Source organism: Hyperolius riggenbachi, chromosome 3 (assembly GCF_040937935.1).
Source record: "Hyperolius riggenbachi isolate aHypRig1 chromosome 3, aHypRig1.pri, whole genome shotgun sequence".
NCBI classification, from domain to species: Eukaryota; Metazoa; Chordata; class Amphibia; order Anura; family Hyperoliidae; genus Hyperolius; species Hyperolius riggenbachi.
The window spans coordinates 210,476,109-210,497,136 of record NC_090648.1 but is presented as its reverse complement, the minus strand read 5'-3'; the positions used below and the strand labels follow the sequence as shown (position 1 = coordinate 210,497,136).

The 21,028-nt window shown below is 43.1% G+C and overlaps 1 protein-coding gene across 1 annotated transcript in view; it reads right to left on the bottom strand.

Annotated features, from left to right (window-relative positions):
- Positions 1–6,883: 6,883 nt before the first annotated feature.
- LOC137562270 (uncharacterized) overlaps positions 6,884–21,028 on the bottom strand; it is a 294,902-nt gene continuing 280,757 nt past the window's right edge. Inside the window, exons 27-30 of the mRNA XM_068273603.1 lie at positions 18,499–18,635; positions 13,734–13,849; positions 9,756–9,851; positions 6,884–7,273 (exon numbers count right to left, since the gene is read on the bottom strand). Of these exons, the coding sequence (XP_068129704.1) occupies positions 7,250–7,273; positions 9,756–9,851; positions 13,734–13,849; positions 18,499–18,635 (373 nt within the window). The 3' untranslated portion in view covers positions 6,884–7,249. The remainder of the gene's footprint in view (positions 7,274–9,755; positions 9,852–13,733; positions 13,850–18,498; positions 18,636–21,028) is intronic.

Genomic DNA, 21,028 nt, shown 5'->3' with positions numbered 1-21,028 from the left:
CTCCAAATTAGCCACCCACCCACCTGGTCGATGGCAGCGAGACCTACGCAAGCTCAACCCTAGTGTCCTTGCTGACCCCCTCCATGCCCTCACCTCCACTCTCCCCACCCTAACCTGTCCTAATCTTGCTGCAGCTCAGTATCGCCAAACTCTCTCATCAGCCCTAGAGAAAGCTGCTCCACCAATTTTTCGCCACAACCGACCCCCTAACCCCCAGCCCTGGCGCACTACCCATATTCGCATCCTCCAGAGGAAAACACGTGCCACTGAACGGAAATGGAGAAAAACTAGACTTAACCAGGATTTCCTACAGTACAAGACCAACCTGCTGCAGTTCCACACTGCCCTTGCTCATGCGAAGCAGGAATACTTTACCAAGCTCATCGGAGCACAAGCTTCCAACCCCCGGCGTCTTTTTGCCACCTTCAACTCCCTGCTTAAACCCACCCCCCCACCCTCCGTTTCCTGCCTCTCTGCCACAGATTTAGCCACCCACTTCACCAACAAAATTGTCTCCATCCGCCAGGAAATATCCAATCTCCAATCTTCACCTCCCACCCCCTCCCAACCAGCTCCTCCTCCACCCTATCCTCCCCTCACATCCTTCACTCCTACTACCACCGAGGAAGTCAACCACCTACTGCAGACTTCCCATACCACTACTTCCCCCCTTGACCCCATCCCTTCGGATTTACTCCAGCCTCACTTCACGGAATTGGCCCCAGTCCTCACTACCCTGTTCAACCTCTCCCTATCCACAGGCACCTTCCCCACAGACTTCAAGCAGGCCATTGTACTACCCCTGCTCAAGAAACCCTCACTCGACCCCTCGCTACCCTCCAACTACCGTCCTATCTCCCTCCTCCCCTTTGCCTCAAAACTCCTTGAGCGTCTGGTTCACAAACGCCTGACCCAGTATCTCAATGCTAACTCACTGCTAGACCCACTCCAATCTGGATTTCGGCCTGCCCACTCAACCGAAACTGCTCTCACCAAAGTGGTCAACGACCTTGCCTTAGCTAAAGCTGAAGGTAAATACTCCATTCTCCTCCTCCTTGACCTGTCAGCAGCTTTTGACACAGTAGATCATCCCCTACTCCTCCAGTCCCTCCAGTCCTCTCGCCCTGTCCTGGCTTTCATCCTACCTCTCCAACCGCTCCTTCACGACCACCTTCAATAAGTCCTCGTCCACCCCCAACCACCTCTCGGTGGGAGTCCCCCAAGGTTCGGTCCTTGGCCCCATACTGTTCACCCTATACACATCCTCCATTGGCAAGGTTATCTCCTCCATGGGTTTTAACTACCATCTGTATGCAGATGACACCCAGATCTACCTCCACACCCCTGACATATCCACCACTACCATGGACAAGGTCTCCTCCTGCCTATCCGCCATCTCCTCCTGGATGTCTGCTAGGTTCCTGAAACTAAATCTAGACAAAACGGAATTTATGATCTTCCCACCCCGGCCATCCACGAATCTCCCAGATGTGCATGTCACTGTTAACCACACTACCATTCGCCCTACCTCTCAAGCCCGCTGTCTGGGTGTCACCCTGGACTCCGCACTCTCCTTCACTTCCCACATCCAAAACCTCACAAAGTCCTGCAACTTCCACCTTCGTAACATCTGTAAGATTCGCCCTTTCCTGACCTCTGCCACCACCAAACTCCTCATCCATGCCCTCATAATTTCCCGCCTTGACTACTGCAATGCCCTGCTGTCTGGTCTCCCTATGACCCGAACAGCCCCACTGCAGTCCATCATGAATGCGGCAGCCAGAATTATCCACTGCTCCCATCGCTCCACCACGGCAGATCCCCTCCACTGGCTTCCTATCCAGTCCAGAATCAGATTCAAGATACTGTGTCTGACCTACAAATCTGTCCACAAAACCTGTCCAACCTACATTTCCGATCTTACTCAGAGGTACACACCTAGCCGCTCACTCCGCTCTTCCAATGAACTTCGCCTAACCGCCCCCCGCATCACCCAGTCCCATGCACGCCTCCAGGACTTCTCAAGAGCTGCTCCAACACTATGGAACTCCCTACCTCCACCCATTAGGACAGCCCCCTCCTTCAACATCTTCAAGAAAGCCCTCAAAACTCACCTTTTCACTCTGGCCTACTACCCCTCACAAGTGCTCTAAACCTACAGCTGAACTCTGGTCCCCTACCATTCGTGTCCTTACCTCTCCCTCTAGATTGTAAGCCTTTGGGCAGGGTCCTCCTCCTTTTGTGTCCTACCTGATCTGGCACCTCCATTACTGTGAACCCATTCCATGCATTTGAGTGAACCTAACTTGCCTAATCTCCATGCTTCATCCAGTGACTGACTAAGCATTACCTTGTACTAATACTGTGCTGTGTGATCTGGTTTTCTTGTATTCCTGTATTGTCATATTGCTGTATGTCACCCCTAAATATTGTCTGTAACCTAAATTAATGTTCAGCGCTGCGTAATATGTTGGCGCTTTATAAATACAATAAATAATAATAATAATAATAATAATAATAATTATATGTGTTTTTTTTCTGAGATAGTATGGCTGACAGCTCCTCTTTAAAAGGAGCGCCTCCGTAGACTTCAATGTTTCTGCAAATTTTGGCTACAAGGTAGTGAAAAGGGCACCCCCAAGGTTTTCATTTCAGCTACAAAAGGGTGCCCCTTTGTAGCCCATATTTTTGATTTGGCTACAAGTTTTTTGATTCTGCTACAAAAGGGTGCTCCTTTGTAGCAGAGATTATTAATTCGGGGATGCAGAGGAGGTTACGATTAGGTATCACAAGTGTGGCGTCTTAAGGTTAGGCACCATCAGGGAAGGTTTTTGTGTTAGAGTGGGGAGAAGTTAGGTCATAGTAATCACCAGTGGGGGTCTTGAAGTTATGCACCACGGGGGGGGGGGGGGGGTTTATAAACTAAAACTAGCTTTTTGGCTATACCAGGCACCCTTTGTGACCAAATTTGGTATTTCTGCTACCCCTTTGTAGCCGAATTTGGCATTTCGGCTACACCAGTCGCCCTTTGTAGCCGAATCTGGCTATTTCATTTATACCAGGTGCCCCTTTCAAATGTACCCGTGTGCACCAGCATCTCATTGATCAACCCTAGTGATTAAAGTGTGAAAACGTGTGTAGCGACTAGCCTAGTGAGAACGGTCACTGTCCTCATAGACTTCTATTGGTTACATCAGCATTGGCTGTCCATATATGAAATTATCATGTACTGCACAGCCTTCAGTTCTGCTCATTGAAACTGACCAAACAGATCTATTCTGAATGGACAGTTGCGGATGGATCCTATTGCCTTGCAATCAGGTCTGTTAGCATGTCTGCAGATATTCCACTCAGATAAGCAGAACTTTTTTCATGGTCTTGTGAACATAGCCTATAATGGAAAACTATGCTGAGAGGCATATTAGAATATGACACACATATGCTTTTATAATTTTTTTTATTATAAAGTAGACCTTAATTAACAAAAGTAATTATTCAATATAATGAACAGATAAATATCACAATATTTCAGTGTTGCTATACTATTGTTTTTAAAGCAAAACAGCCACAGCCCAGTGAGTGAAAACTGCCAGTGGCTGACTCCCAGATAAAAGCACTCTGCTATACAGAATTCCATTCAGTGACCTGCCTGCATCAGGGCTTGCAGTGCTCTATGGAATTAGGCAGCGGCAGTATTTTTTGCAGAAGGAATAAATGATCCTAACGGTTTCCTCATTCCTCTACTGGGTAGAGAATCCAGTAATCATTAAGGCCTGCATACCATCCAGTTTAAATGTATTAATAGCAATGTACTTACATATTCTATAGACCAGTGGTTTCAACATTACAGCATGTACCCCTGTACATGGTGATGGATTTGTGAAGTACCCACCATTTAGGATATCATTTCAAGTACCGTTTGACACTTTTATATTAAGAGTACTCAATATTTTTGTGCAAAAGCTTTACAAACTTTTACATTGTTTTTTATGAATTAAATGCTTATAGTCGCTTATTTTTGGTGTAATTTATCATTTTTAATTTTAAAATTCACTGTAATTGACTACAACAAGTTTAAAGCAAATCTGAAGCAAAAATAAATATACTGAATTGTATGTGTAGTACGGATAATAAATAGAACATTAGTAGACAAATGTCTTATAATTTTCAGTTAGCTTTATTTACATTGTAGACTTTCACCGTTGCAGTTTAGAATCCCCACTCTGTATCTTACACTATAAAACAAAGCAGAAGTTATGACCCTTTGAACTTTCCTGCAGTAAATCCTTATCTCAAGCTGTCTCTCACTGTTTCTTGGCTGTTTTTCGGACTTCCGAGGCAAAGTAAAAAAAAACAACACACTTATTACCTCTTAGGCAGGATATAAAACGTAACTTTTAATAAATAAACATATAAAATACACCGGAAGCTGACTGTCTAATATGTATATTAGACAGTCAGCTTCCGGTGTATTTTACATGTTTATTTAATAAAAGTTACGTTTTATATCCTGCCTAAGAGGTAATAAGTGTGTTGTTAGATAAAGTAATCAGGTACTTGTGAATATTGTTTAAAAAAAAAACAACCCTATTTTTTACTCACCTGGCACTTCTTCCAGCCCCGAGCAGTAATCTCAGTCCCTCACCGCAGCTCCAGTGGTTCTTTGTGTCCCCGCTTGCCCTGTGCAGTGAGGGCAACTCGCCGGCGGGTTCGGCTCTTCTGCGCCTGTGCATACTGTGCAGGCGCAGTATGTGCCAGATGACGTGGATGTGCGAGCACTCGCAGAAGAGCCGACTCCGCTGGTGGATCGCTATCATTGCGGACGGCCAGCTGGGCCACCGGAGCTGCGGCGAGGGACCGAGACTGCTGTTCAGGGCTGGAAGAAGCCCCAGGTGAGTAAAAAAATAAATGTAGTTCGCCTCTGAAGTCTATTAAGCAAGCTCTTCAGAAAACAGGACTGAGTTCCAAGTTGGTCAAATAGCTCAGAGAAGCTCTTTTGCATAGCTAACTCATTTTATTTATTTACTCTATATACTTGTGTATAAGCCTACTTTTTCAGCACAAAAAAAGTGCTGAAAAGTTACCCCCTCGGCTTATATGCGAGTCAGTTGAGCAGAATGGCTGGTGGAGCAGGTTTTGTTATTGGCAGGGGAGCATAAGGATTGTGCACTAGTTATCCTGCTCTTGTCAGCTGGCTCCTTGCTCAAGACTACCTGTGTCCCCTGGCTTGTGGAGCAGAGTCTGCAAGCAACGTGTCAGCGGTGCAGAGATCGGGGATTCTTCCTGTGTGGCAATCACTGTCTCATATCTATGACCCCATCTAGTGACATCTCGAGACACAACTATCATCCTTGTGGGAGATCTGGCTACTGTGGAGGGAGCTATACTGGGGGCAAGGGGGGGGGGGGGGGGGTGGGCGCTTATGGGCGAGTCAATCACTTTTTCCTGGTTTCTGAGGGAAAGGTGGGTACCTCGGCTTATATGCGAGTATTTACGGTGTTTATTTTACTTTTACTATACTGGGAAACATGAGACTCTTTTCTTTGCTAATAATGTTCTATTTATTATCCCTCCATACTAATTATCTTATCTCAAGTTTTTATTTTTGCTGTAGATTTACCTAAAAAACCTAAAGCAAACAAAAAAACGATCCTTTCATCCTCCGCAGTGACTCAGTTTCATTTTTTGGCGACTAAGCCATTCGATGGCCACTGTGCCTGTGTGTCCTGTACATGTGCAGTACAAGGTCGCGCATGGCCATTCTTTAAGTACTCTTTTTTTTTCACCAACCACAGGGGTATGCATAGAATATGCTGAAAAGCTAAACTTTCTTCAAGTCATTTATCTATATAAATTACAATACAAAGTTACAAAAATGGTTCTTAAACTCTTAACCCATCTGACCTTTTTTGTTTGGTCATCATATGGGTCAAGACACTTCAATGAAAAATGTACACTTCATAAAACAAAAAATACTACTGTAAGGCTTTTCTTGGTCCCTTAAAGTGTACCTGAGGTAACAATAGATAGATCTGTATGTACAGCACCAAGCATACAAACTAGGCCGCATTCTTCTTTTTCTGTCTGAAATGGTAATCCATTCAGGTAGTGTGATCCAGTCAGACTATAGCATAACCCTCACTGATAAGGAATTGAAGCCACAACATGCTTTCGAGAAGCACATTGAGAAGGTTCATGAACAAGGGGAGTGGGAGCTATTGTTGTGCAACAGATGAAGAAAATGTGTTTCTTTCTTTGAAATATAAAAATTTACATAGAATATGTTTAATCATAAACTACATTAAAAGTCATTGCTATGGTTTAGGCCTCTTTCACAGTGGGACGTTGCGTTTGATGCGACGTCAAAGTCGCACAACGTGCCTCTAACGCAGCGCATGTGGGTTATAAAATTGGACGTTATTTTGTATAACGTTATGTGTCTCTTGGTGCACCTTTTCGTCGCATACTCATGGAACGAAAACGACGCATGCGTTACATTTAAAAAAAAAAAAAACCTTACTGAGCATGTGCAACACACATAACGTAGCAAATGTATTGCTAAACGCACAGCATGCAGCACTTTCTAAATATTGCTACATGCTACACACAACGCAACGTGTGCACTGTGAATGTCGCACAGACTTTGTATTGCTGTGCGTTAGTCTGCACTGGAACATTTTTTAACGTGCGACTTTAACGTCGCACTGTGAAAGAGGCCTTAAGATTCAGGCAGGGAACACACTTGACTTTCAGTTTTCTGCGCGCGTTTTTCTGCATACTTTTTCTGCACACTAAGTGTGTTTCCATGCAGGAAAACGCGCACGTTTTTTCACAGCAGCTGATGTATTTGATACAGAAAACTGCCAAAATGTGCAGAATCAGGATGCAGAATGTCAGTTTTTTTTCTGCGCGCACACAGTAAGTGTGTACTAGCACATTGATTAACATGAGTTCTCAGTTTTTCTGTGCAGAAAACGCGCACGAAAACAGTCAAGTGTGTTCCCTGCCTCAAGATTCTGAATAAGTAAAAGTCAAAGAAAGGGCAGATCTGGGCTAGAGAGAGTTCTGGGGTTTGATCCTTCTGCTAAAATACATTTTACATATGGAGATCACAGCAAAAGTCCCAGGATACAGGACAGTTCCAGGACTTAGGTCACAATGTATTCTAATGGGATAACAAGAAATCCTTGGTTGTTTGGCTTGGTCTTGTGTAGATTCAGAATCTTCTTTTTCGTTTCCAAACAGGTGATTAGTTTAAATCATATGAGTGTGTCTAGAGGGTAAATATAAGGAAATAAAATTAACAATCATAAGCAGAACTCAAGAAGTGAAAAAAAAGTATTACCGGTAGTCAATGAAAAATATGCTTCACTGTATCTGATAACGTGTGCGTTTAGCGCTAATGCACGTCATGCAGCGCGTTACCTTACCGCAACCTGTTGTACTGCAACGCTATTGCCACACTGAGAATGGTGAATAGGTGGGGCAATGTAGTGCGGTAAGCTGTGTTTCAAAGCAGTCGTAAGGGCTGGTACATATTACCAGTGCTTTTTGGCCCTGTTATCACTCGGGCTCTTTCAGCCTGCGTACTGTGCTTTGCTGATCAGCAAAGTGCTGCAGTGTAAGTAATCCTATGGGATTAACCACACTGCAGCAATTACAATTTCTGAAGATCGCAACCGCGCAGTATGTAGCATTTTCCCAGTGATTGCATCCCAATGCTTATTCCCTGGAATGAGCGTCCCAAAATACAGTGGCAGCAAAATTGCCAAAAGCAGCAGTGCACAATCATGTTCGTGACCGTGGTTTGCGGTTTCAAGTGAGAATTGGCCCTAAAAGCACTTGTTATTTAAAATGTGCTTGCTAATGCAATGCTGTAATTTTTATAAAATAGTGTCCCTCAAGTGAGAACACATACATAGCATTAGAATAGCAAGAGCTTTAAACATCACTGTGCTTAGAAAAGGCTCTTGCAGTGTAAACAAGCCCTTTTACTGCACCACTGTGCACGAGTGCTTAGGGTAGACTTTTAGTGGGGCACTGCAGTGCTTAGCATTGGACAATATAATCACATTACTGATCTAATGCAATTGTTTTGTAATGGTTTGTTCACATTGGAACATTATCAGTGCAGTGGAACCTATCAGCGTATCGTGGTGCATGCATTGTGGTACTACATAATAGTGATGGGCGAACAGTGCAAATAATTGTTTGCGGCAGGGGCCATTCAAGTCAATGAGACTGCTGCAAACAAACATTTGTGAAAATGATCGCAAATGGTCATTTGTGCTATTCACCCATCACTACTGTATAACGTGCACACTAACAGGTGCAATGAAGCATACTTTGTATGTTCCGTATGCTTCACACTACACCAACCTCCAATCCTAAGGCTATGTTCACAGTGGGGCTTTGTTGGATAATAAAATCATATTGCTAATGTAATGTAATGCTATTATAATAGTACATTCACATAGGCGGTAGAATCTGTTGGCATAATGTGGGGCATAAAGTGCAGAACAAAACACATGTGTTAAGTGGTATAGTGAAGCATACTTACTGTATTATTATTAAATATTTATATAGCGCTGACATCACCTGCAGTGCTGTACAGAGTATATAGCCTTGTTACTAGCCGCTCCTCACAGGGGCTCACAATCTAATGCCTTCCATAGTCATAGGTCCATTGTAGTCTAGGGCCAATTTTAGGGGAAGCCAATTTACTTAGGCCTTGTTCACAGTGAACGCTGAAAACGGATGTGTTTTAACTAATCAGTTGTTCCATAGCAGTGCATTGGGAAAAGCTTTTAGTTAAAATGCGTATAATGTGAACTGACCTATAGGGAAACCTGGGCATTAATTGTCCATTCAATTACAACTGACAGCAATTGATTCAGTGTGAATGGACTCTAATCTGTATCTTTTTGGGATGTGGGAGGAAACCCGATTGCCCGGAGGATACCCATGCAGATCCTGGGAGAACAACTCCTTGCCAATAGTGCCCTGGCTGGGATCGAACTGCAGAGTGGAGACCCAGCACTGCAAGGCAAGAGTGCTCTCTGTTATGCCACTGTCATACTACAAAACTACACCTATAACATTCAATATGTTTCCGGCTTTTGCAACGCCACTATGAACAAGGCCCCTTGCACAGTACGCCAGTTGCATGGCAGCAGAATTCTACATGCAGATTCGCTGCCCATACATTTCTATTGGGCTATTCTCACTTTTGTGCTGTAACTGATCGCATTATTCTAACTCGCTGCATGCAGGCTTGGAATTAAAATTTATGGCCAGTTTGTATTGCGGATCACACTTATAACGTGTGTTGGGCAAAGTCCCTGAGGGATGGTAAAAGTTCATGACATAATAATACATGCACTACACTGGCAGACAACACTGTTTTCCGTGAATTTTTGGAGTTAAGTATCAGTGAGGTAAAATACAGTACTGTATATGTAAAAATGTACAAGTAACAGATAATTTTGCTGGATGCTTCATTGAGTTATTCTTTAAGGTTTAAGGAGTCCGCAGTAGGGAGGGTCAATTACATGCAATTTTTTTTTGTACAAACTTATGCAGCTTGAAAATGGACCAATTCAATCCCACCTCAGCTTTATTTGAGTGGTCCATTTTCAAGCTGCATATATTTGCATATTTCTGCATCTCCTTCTATCTCAGTATGTGAGCCGGAGTCCCTTTAATGAAGAAAAACAATGATTGTACTGGAAGTAACAATGTGCATACTTTCTTACCCGGTAGTCTGTAAAGCCAGTTCTAATGGTACTTTCATATGGTGGCTTGAGTGAACAAGCATTACGGAGCTTTTGGCACAGATCTGTTTTTAAAGCCTAGTTATAAGAGATAAATAGTAGGGATTGTAAAATAACAACTCAAGCTGAAATTGAATCATCACTTAATGCTTAATCATCACTGTTAACATTAAAGGCTAGTGAATATTTTTTAAAAATGATGTAAAACCAAGCTTATTTTCCTGCCTGGATTTGCCCACATTTGTTGCTGTGCTATAGGATTTATGAAGCTGCTGAGAGTGAAAGCAGATACATGTATGGGAGGAATGTTCAGCAAAAGAACAATGTAGACAGGAAATGAACTTAGAATGGTTAAATGACAACTGTAATGACTGAGAGGGATATGGAGGCTGTCATGTGTATTTCCTTTTTAAACAATACCAGTTGCTGGCTGTCCTGCTGATCCTCTGCCTCTGATACTTTAAGCTGTAGATCCTGAACAAGCATGCAGCAGATCGGGTGTTTCTGATTTTATTGTCTGATCTGACATGCCAATTTCCGCTTCTGCGGAAAATCCGCTTTCCACCATTGCCAATTACCGCTACCGATTCCGCTTTCTGCTACCGATTTCCGCATTCTGATGCGGATTTTTGCAGAAATTTTCGCCGACTTTTACATCAATTTTCTTAAAAACTGCAAGGTCTTTTTGACATTTTACTCTTCTGGTTAACATAACCTGCAAATTTGGTGTTTCTAGCACCTATGGGTGCTTTGTTATTAACCGCTAAAATCGGCAACTTTTGACTGTAATGTTAAATGCAGAAAATCCACATTATCCGATATGCAGTAATTTTAAGCCAATGAGAAGGCTCAGAATGAATAAGCCAATTAGAGAATGCGGAAATTTCCGCCTAAATCGCCATTATTTGAGTGGCTTATTCATTCTGAGTCTTCCGTCATAAAATTACCGCATATCGGATAATGCGGATTTTCCGCATTTTACATTACAGTCAAAAGCTGCCAAATTTAGCGGTTAATAGCAAAGTTCCTGTAGGTGCTAGTAACACCACATTTTCAGGGTTTGTTAAACAGAAGAGTAGGAACAAAAACATTTTTTCAAAAAGACCTTATAGTTTTTGAGAAAATCGATGTTAAAGTCAGCGAAAATTTTAACGAAAATCCACCTACCGCACTTGTATTACCGATTTTTGCATTCCGATGCATACATGCAATTTCCGATCAGAAATTCGCCCTTGTGCAGTACTTTTTCACCTACTTTTTGGTACATTTTCAACTGCAAAGTGCTGAAAAAGTATTTTAAAGAGAAGATGAAAAATAATTTCCTAGGAGAGAATTCTGCTGTATGGAGATTTCTTTGTCTTTCTCCATCTCCTAACGTCACACAGACATTGTCTACTTCAGGGGTCTCAAACTCAATTTACCTGGGGGCCGCAGGAGGCAAAGTCAGGATGAGGCTGGGCCGCATAAGGGATTTCACAAAAAAAGTCCTCAAATGTCATTATTAGCCGTTTTAATTATTTCTTCTGAACATGAAGTGTCCTACCTTATAGTTCGCGTCAGTGCTCCCATTACAAGTAATCCACCGTGTCCCCACCACAAAACGAGGGCTGCAGATCCCCCAAATCACCCGGGGGGCAATCCGCCGGCATTTCCTGGAAGGGGCAGAGATTTCAGCTTCAGCTCTGCCCCTCCTGACGTCAATCGCGGCGGATCGCCGCCTCTGCCCGCCCCTCTCATTCTTCCTTCACAGAGGGGGCGGGGAGAGGCGCCGATCCGTGCGGCAATTGACGTCAGGAGGGGCAGAGCTACAGCTGGAAGCTCTGCCCCTCAGCGCAGTCGTGGATGTTTGCCCGGAGGATTTGGAGGCTCTGCAGCCCTCGTTTAGCGACGGGGATGCGGCAGATTACTTGGGAGCACTGAAGCGAACTATAAGGTAAAATAGTTTGCTTCCGTGTCTCTTTTGCTTTTTCTGGCCGCAAATGGCCCGCGGGCCGCGAGTTTGAGACCCCTGGTCTACTTCATAGAAGACAAAAGTTTGAACCAAGCATAATCTTTAAATGTTCTAAATGAAATAATATTCAAATAGCGTTGCGCCTACACCAAGAACTGCTAGTGCTGTTAAGGGATCCCAATTCCTCGTAGTTGTGACAAACAGATATATAAACAACAGACTGAGCTAATAAAATTCAATTAAAATCTTTAATATTGGATATTAAAATCAAAATCAGCCTGAGGTAGATAAGGGGATATTTGCTCCCTATAGTAGCCCAGATGTCAATGAAGTTCATATGAACTAGAAAATACGTATTGCACCTCCATTTTTTTGTGCAATACGTATTTTCTAGTTCATATGAACTTCATTGACATCTGGGCTACTATAGGGAGCAAATATCCCCTTATCTACCTCAGGTTGATTTTGATTTTAATATCCAATATTAAAGATTTTAATTGAATTTTATTAGCGCAGTCTGTTGTTTCTAAATTAAATACTTTACAAAAACAGCTTTAAATTTACCAGAGTCTTTAGTTTTACCGCTCAGTCGGCAGAATGTTGGAAGTGCAATGCCTAAAATTTTATGCACAATTTTATTTTTACATTATTATTATTGCTCCAACATATAACCCTTAGGGCCTGTTCAGACTATGCGCGTTCCTAGCCGTTTTCAGGGAACACGTACGGGTACCAAAAACGCATAGAAACGGCTCCTAATGCTTTTGAATGGGCTAGTTCACATGTATGCGTATGAGACGCATACGTTTCTTATCCGCATTGCTGCATGCAGTTCTGTGCGTCACGCATAGAAACGGACGCAATGAAAGTCTATGGACGCGTATCAAAAACGCGTACTATTGAGTTTTTAGCGTACATTTCCCTCTGCGGTTCCCATAATTCTTTTTTTTTCCCTGGGTCACGTGTGTGTGCAAAACGCAATAGAAAACGCATTAGAACGCAAGAAAAATGCATGCGTTTTCAACTTGCGTTTCTTTGATTTTATACGCGTGTTTCATACGCTGACAGTCTGAACAGGCCCTTAACCTGACTTTGGCCATACCAATTAATCAGCCCTGATACTAGCCGTAGCACATTTTGAAAAACTGATCATGTGCAACCACCTTCTTTCTAAAGAAAGCAATACTACACTTTAAAATAAATAGTGGTTTAACTACTTAAAGACCGCCCCACGCCAATGGGCGCGGTCGCGGCAGCCCCTAATTGGCGTCAAGTCCTGGGGCTCTAATTTACATGAGATCGCACGCACGCTGCGCGCGCATCTCATGCTCGGAGGGCGGAGCTCCGCCCCCTCTTCAGTCTCCGAGCGGCAATCGCCGCTCGGGAGACTGTTAGACGGCATGATCGCCGTCTATTTACTTGTACAGCGCTGCGTACGGCAGCAGCGCTGTACTGGGGACAGCTGTGTGACACAGCTGTCCCCTCCTGAGGCTGCACAGTGATCGGCTGTCATAGGCTGCAGCCTATGACAGCTGATCACGCTGATTGGCTGGCAGTGGGAGGGAGGGAGGGATCGGGGGACAGCACACAAACAAAAAGCATATTTTATTAAAAAAACAACACAAATATTTATATAAAAACAAACAAACACAGGGGGGAGGTGATCAGACCCCACCAACAGAGAGCTCTGTTGGTGGGGAGAAAAGGGGGGGGGATCACTTTTGTGCTGTGTTGTACGGGCCTGCAGCTATGCCTTAAAGCTGCAGTGGCCCATTTAGCTAAAATTGCCCTGGTCTTTAGGGGGGTTTACCACTGCAGTCCTCAAGTGGTTAAAGGGTCACATTAAATTGGATGACAGAGCTAGCAATTGCAGGGATATCTGCCTGTAATTCAGGCTCAAAAATATGTAAGAATGAAGCAACAAAACTGGATAGATCAGTATGTATAGACCATTGCATTCGTGCTGAAAATGCTAGTTTTAGTTATCAACAACCTACACCAGGACTTACCACAACTACGAGCAGAGGAATACATAGAATGGCCAAGATACACATGACAATGATGGCTACTGCATAGCCTGGGAATGAACTTTCGGCAGGGTATGTTACAGGTGTGGGGGAGGAAACTGAAAAAGAAAAGTTAACAAATCAGATGCAGGACTTTTTATTGCAATTAAAAATTCAAAAATTGGAATCACATGTAAAAATCGCATCAAAATTGGAAATTGGAATCGCATGTAAAATCGCAAATCGAAATCGGATAGAGCCCTTAACTTGTATGGTGATCAACATTATAATTTTTTTTTACCAGGTACATTTTATAGGACATTTTGTACAAATTACAAGTATACAGTGCTCAGTGCTCAGTATACAGTGGGGGGGAGGGGGAGGGGATAATTCCTCAGATCAAGTATTTTTTACATTTTGTTTACATCCATTGCCTAATGGTATACATCTTCACCATAAACATGAGGAACATACTATTACAGTTCCAACCTGACTGATCTAACATGAATCCTGTTGCAAAACAAAGCTTATAACACATTCAGGTATAAACCTGGGATTACACGATGAGATTTTTCAGCAGATTTACTGTCCGATCGAATTTCCGATTGTTTTTCAAATCGATTTCCATTCACTTCTATGAGAAATCGATCAGAAAACAATCGGAAAATCAGATCGGACGTATCAGAAATTATTTATCAAACCATCAATGTGCCAGAAAATCTCATGGTGTATTCCCAGCATAACACTGTACATTAGTCTAAAGCAACTCTGATCTCCCTAGTGATCACTGAATCACACCACTTTTCAAAAGTCTTCAGTTTTGGCCAGTGTACATTAGTTTATACAGGGGGAGGGATTTATTTACATTATTGATCCATTCTCGTTTGGTAGGAATCTCCGCCTGGTTCCAATGCTGCAAGATCACCTTTTTTGCTACATGGCACAGTGTAAAGAGGAGGGTTTTCTTTTACCTATTTAAAGTCTCTTCTCCAAAAAGTCCTAGCAGTACTAATTTAGGTTCAAGAACAGAAGGACGATCCAGCAGCCGAGAGATCGCGCCCTCCACTTGGGCCCAATAGCCCGCTAGGGCTGGACATGTCCAAAACATGTGCAGGTATGTGCCCACTTCTGACCCACATTTGGTCAAGTCAGAGTGTGTATAGTTCATCCTATGGAGTCAGTGGGGTGTAAAGTATATCCGATGGAGAAATTTCAATAGACCAGCCTATCTCTTGCTGATATCAGGAACTCAGCTCCATTCCCCAACACGTCATCCCATTCTTCATCATCTATTTCCCCTAGATCTAGCTCCCATTGGGCCTTAATTTTTGATGTATTATTCCCAAAGTGGGACAGTAGCTCTGCTTAGATAGAGGATAGGGGTTTCTCTAACGAAAAATACAACACATGAGCCACCTAAATAACATTTGCCTGGGATGCATATAGACCTGATACATCAACAAAGAAAAGCCATCCGTATGGCAAAAAGAATGAATAAATCCAAAACTCAAAATAAATGTAAATGCTTTTAATAATGAAGAACAACCATAAAAACAATTAAAAACCAAAGTACAGCGCATAAAGACGTTGTGAATGAACTATAAAGGTTAGCAGCAATATTACAGTAACCAATAACAATAATAGTAGTGTACCTTGGGTCAGTTGGTAAGACAGATATAACTATAATCATCTGTGCCACAAAAAACCAAGTCTCACACAAGACAAATGTCCGTAGGGACCAGCTGAAATGTTGTCAAAAAATTATGTTTGCAAAAATGGAATCAGCCACATGTGAGCAAAAGGGATGGACACGGAGACCTCTATAAAAATAATAAAGTATAAACAAATGTCTTACCAAGAGATGCCCAGATGCCAACCGTCAACTGCGCTGTCCCTCACATGTATCGCAGCCGAACTGCTGCTTCTTCAGAGGATACCGGGGTACTGACATATTCCCCATTAAATACAAGCACTATCGCCGAAAACGCCCTGGCTTGTTTGCGTGACGTGGCCACGTCATGCTGACGCGTAGGTACAGCGCGTCATCACGTGACCCGCTGAGCCAATCGCGTCCTATCTAAATCGCGTCACGTCGTACGTATGGACGCGTGACGCGTCCATAACTTATGTTGGAGAGCATAACATGGCGCATGAAACGCATGAAAGCGTGACATGCGGACATCCGGGATACATATGGGCGTTAGGCAAAAATTGGGTATTAACAATAACAAAAATACAGAATACATGAATTACTAGAAACTTGACAAATATAATTGTAAGTCATTTCTCGAGTATAAATACAATTTAGCAGGAACTAAAGTATTTCGGAAAAGAAAGACCAATATATTCCATGACAATATCACCACCCAGAGGATACAATATGTATTACAAGACACAGTAAAAATAGTAAAAAAAAAGGGTTGTTCTTCATTATTAAAAGCATTTACATTTATTTTGAGTTTTGGATTTATTCATTCTTTTTGCCATACGGATGGCTTTTCTTTGTTGATGTATCAGGGGTTTCTCTAACATCATTATTTTTACTATCCAAAAGTGTGCCCAGTATCAGCTTATCTGTATGACTACTAGGAAAACATCTGCACAGTTGGAGGTGGAAGAACAGCTTCTTTGCCCTGTCCAGGGTTCTACTTATCTTGGGGTCCAGTGCGAGACATAAAGTCTGCCATCTGCATGAACTAAATGGCACACAGGTATAGGAGAAAATGTGTGCCCTTCATAGAGCACCACTTAGAAAAGAAGGGAACACATTCTGTGTTCGCTGTAGCAGATATGGTTAGGCATGGTTAGATTAATCAGGGCCAAATAATGGTCATAACTTAAAAGTACAGTAGAATCCCTTTATAGTAAAGTCCAACGGACTGGGACAAGTAGTTTATCAGACATAGCCTGGCTCTGCCTGTTCAGTAAGCTGCACGAATTCAGTGAGGAGTTCTTGGGCAAGTCTCCCTAACACTGCTACTGCCTACTGAGTGTGCTCTTGCGGCTGCCTCGCAAGTGCTTTGAGTCCGACAGGAGAAAGGCGTTATACACATACTGGAATTATCAGAAATTGTTATGCGCAAGCACATAAAGTATAGTATAATGCACTGAAAGTGGAAAAAAAGAAACAGTACAGTACAGTCAATCAATACAGTTCCAGATACAGTACTACATAGCAGCCAACCATGCAGAAACAAGTCACAGATGATAGCCCATTCCCTCAGTAATCAGGCAGTGGCTTACACAGGAAGCACAGGTCTCACAAGTTGATGCAGCTTTCGGTCTTTATCCCATGCACAAACTGGTGCTTTTGAGGTAATCGATGCTGGCCCAGAGTAGCGTGCAAACAGCGAACAGGTTACAAGTGGCTGCCGGCCCACCCACTTTCAACTATAGCCGGATACAGAATACCCCAGGGGCCAAAAAACAGGCTCACTATATATAACTGAAGCACTATTATATCCAGGTTTACTATACCAGACGTTACTCTCATATACTTATAATGGCGCTTGGCCGGAACCAGGACATTTCGTTTACTATACCCCAAGTTTTACTATATCTTCACTATTCTGTATATCAGCCAAAGGTACATTCTGTAGCCACTGTGTTAATGTGCTACACATACAGTGGTTTGCAAAAGTATTCGGCCCCTTTGAAGTTTTCCACATTTTGTCATATTACTGCCACAAACATGAATCAATTTTATTGGAATTCCATGTGAAAGACCAATACAAAGTGGTGTATACCTGAGAAGTGGAACGAAAATCATACATGATTCCAAACATTTTTTACAAATAAATAGAGTGCACCTGTGTGTGATCTAATGTCAGTACAAATACAGCTGCTCTGTGATGGCCTCAGAGGTTGTCTAAGACAATATTGGGAGCAACCACACCATGAAGTCCAAAGAACACACCAGACAGTTCAGTGAAATCGAAAGCTTTTTTTTCATTCGACTGAAAAATCTGATTGGATTTCCCGTTTTCTTCGATTTTTATCGATCCGCAATGCCAGATATTTGTCTTCAATCTTTCTAAAGATTGTATGGTGTGTGGTAGATTGCCAATTTATTAATATACACACCCTAGCAATTTTCTCAGAGTTTCCAATCATTTTTATCATACTTGGGGAAAAAATTGAACATAGGTGTGTGGTACATTGGTCATATTTTTGAAATGTAAAGGTGGCCACACACGATACAATAAAATGATCCTATTTTACAGCAATTCGATGAAAACGATCGTATCTCTCGGAAAAATCGAAAGCTTTTTTTTCATTCGACTGAAAAATCAGATCGGAATTCCCGTTTTTTTCGATTTAAATCGATCCGGAATGCCAGATATTTCTGTTCAATTTCTCTAAAGATTGTTTGGTGTGTGTTGGATTGTAAGTTTATTAATATACACACCCTAGCAATTTTCTCAGAGTTTCCAATCATTTTTATCATAATTGGGGAAACATTGAGCATAGGTGTCTGGTACATTGGTCATATTTTTTAATTTGTTACAATCAGTCAGAAAAATTGCTTGCAATTCTTAAATTGAACAGATATTTAAAAAATTGTATGGTGCGTGGCCACCTTTACAATCAGTCAGAAAAATTGATTGCAATTCTTAAATTGAACAGATATTTAAAAAATTGTATGGTGTGTGGCCACCTTAAGAAAGACCTTAGCTGATTCATTGAAATACCACAGGCAAAAAAAGAATAATTTAGGAACTTGCTGCCCAGTAAGTATTTAATTCCCACAGCATATATCATCTCTTACCAAGAGACTGAGTATCCAGATTCAGGCCGAGGCTCTGTAGTACGTCTCTGTTATTAGCAAGTTGTTGAGCCACTGCAGAAGATGATGCGGCACCTTGCGGAAACGTTAGTTCTGTTTGAGCGATGACTGATCCCGGCCTACAAAAGACAGAAGGCAATATGAGAGGACAAATCCAGTTGCCATATTTTACACCTTTCCTAAAAATTTAAATTGGGTAAGAGAACATTAGATTATTATCAAGAACCTTGTGCTGCCGCTTTCTGTCTGCCGGTGGCAGCATGGATCAGAATTGTCATGGAATTCCATTATTCCACCAGCAGATGGCTCTGAGGACTTTGCATTGTCCTGAACCTCTACCATCCACCAGCAGGGGGCCTGTTAATGCTAATATAAAGACTTGCAGTTCCCTGTCTGGCCTCCAGATGGCTTCAAGTGAACTCTCACCACCAGCTGCATCCTGTGTTCAAGAATATGGACTATTTAAGATCTGCCTCTTCCTCTTGCTGATTGCCAGAACTTTGTGCTTCCAGGCCTGAGCTTCTGGACATCCTTGTTCCTGTTCCTGATTCCTGTTCCTTGCCCTGAAATCTGTATTTGCCGTCATGTTGCCGAACTTTGTACTGCCTAAACGGGGGGTCCCTGTCACTTCCTAACCTGGGGGTCCCTGTCACTACCTAACCTGGGGGGGTCCCTGCCACTACCTAACTGAGGGTCCCTGTCACTACCTAACCTGGGGGGCACCTGTCACTACCTAACTGAGGGTCCCTGTCACTACCTAACCTGGGGGGCACCTGTCACTACCTAACTGAGGGTCCCTGTCACCACCTAACCTGGGGGGCACCTGTCACTACCTAACTGAGGGTCCCTGTCACTACCTAACCTGGGGGGGCACCTGTCACTACCTAACCTGAGGGTCCCTGTCACTAGCTAACCTGGGGGGCACCTGTCACTACCTAACCTAGGGGGCACCTGTCACTTCCTAACCTGGGGGGTGCCTGTCACTACCTAAACTGGGGGGCTCCTGGCGCTACCTAAACTGGGGGGCTCCTGGCGCTACCAAAACTATCCAGGCCAGCCAGCCCAGCATCACCACCAGCCAACCAGCCCAGAATCACTGTCAAAAAGGGCACAGCATCACCACCAGTCAGGCCAGCATTTACTTCAACCAGCCAAGCACAGCCCAGCATCACCGCCAGCCAGGTCACAGTATCACCGCCAGCCAACCCAGCCACAGCATCACCGCCAGCCAGCGTGGCCACAGCATCACCGCCAGCCAGCGTGGCCACAGCATTACCACCAGCCCGGCCACAGCATCACCGCAAGGCCTTTCAGCCCACACATCATCCCCAATCCAGCCAAAAACAGTATTGCCAGGCCACCCAGGCACAGCAGCCAGTAGAGGAGAATTGAGAGGCCAGGTGAGAGGTGTCTACCATATTAAGGGGGCATTCTGCCTATTTATGTGAAATGCTGTCTATTTATGTGCCTCATGACTGCTGAATTTGTCTTGTTGGGGGCCTCATGATTGATGAATTTGTCTTGTTGGAGGCCTCATGATTTTTTGGGGGCCTCAAGATTGCTGGATGTGTCTTGTTGGGGGCCTCATGATTTGTTGGGGGCCTCACGATTGCTGAATTTGTCTTGTTGGGGGATTCATGATTGCATAATTTGTCTTGTTGGGGGCCTCAAGATTGCTGAATGTGTCTTGTTGGGAGCCTCATGATTTGTTAGGGGCCTCATGATTGCTGAATTTGTCTTGTTGGGGGCATCATGATTACTGAATGTGTCTTATTGGGGGCCTCATGATTTGTTCGAGGCCTCATGATTTTTTGGGGCCACATGATTTGTTGGGGGATTCATGATTGCATAATTTGTCTTGTTGGGGGCCTCAAGATTGCTGAATGTGTCTTGTTGGGAGCCTCATGATTTGTTGGGGACCTCATGATTGCTGAATTTGTCTTGTTGGGGGCATCATGATTGCTGGATGTGTCTTATTGGGGGCCTCATGATTTGTTGGAGGCCTCATGATTTTTCGGGGCCACATGATTTGTTGGGGGCCTCATGATTGCTAAATTTGTCTTGATGGGGGCCTCATGATTGCTGAATTTGTCTTGTTGGGGGTCACATGATTGCTAACTGCGAGACTATGGGAAAAGCTGAATCATCATCATATGAGACAATAGCATTAAACCTACTTTTTTTTAGCTTTTTAAAACAGAAAATAAAACTAAAACTAAAAAAAGAATACATTTTTTCAGGAGTAGGATGGATGAAATTGTTTATCTTCACAGTTTATTTTCAACTTGGATTTTCCATATTGTTCATGTATGAGTTAAAACGTTTGTATTTAGTTTAAATTGCTGTTGCCACTTTGCGATAGATAAGTGACTTTTGGGTTGCAGTTTGGGCACTCGGCCTCCAAAAGGTTCGCCACCACTGTCCTAATCTAATGTCCCACATTGCTAAGTTCATGTAAATTTGTCTCCACCCGTGGCCACACCCACAGTCTGGTCTATGGCCACACCCATTT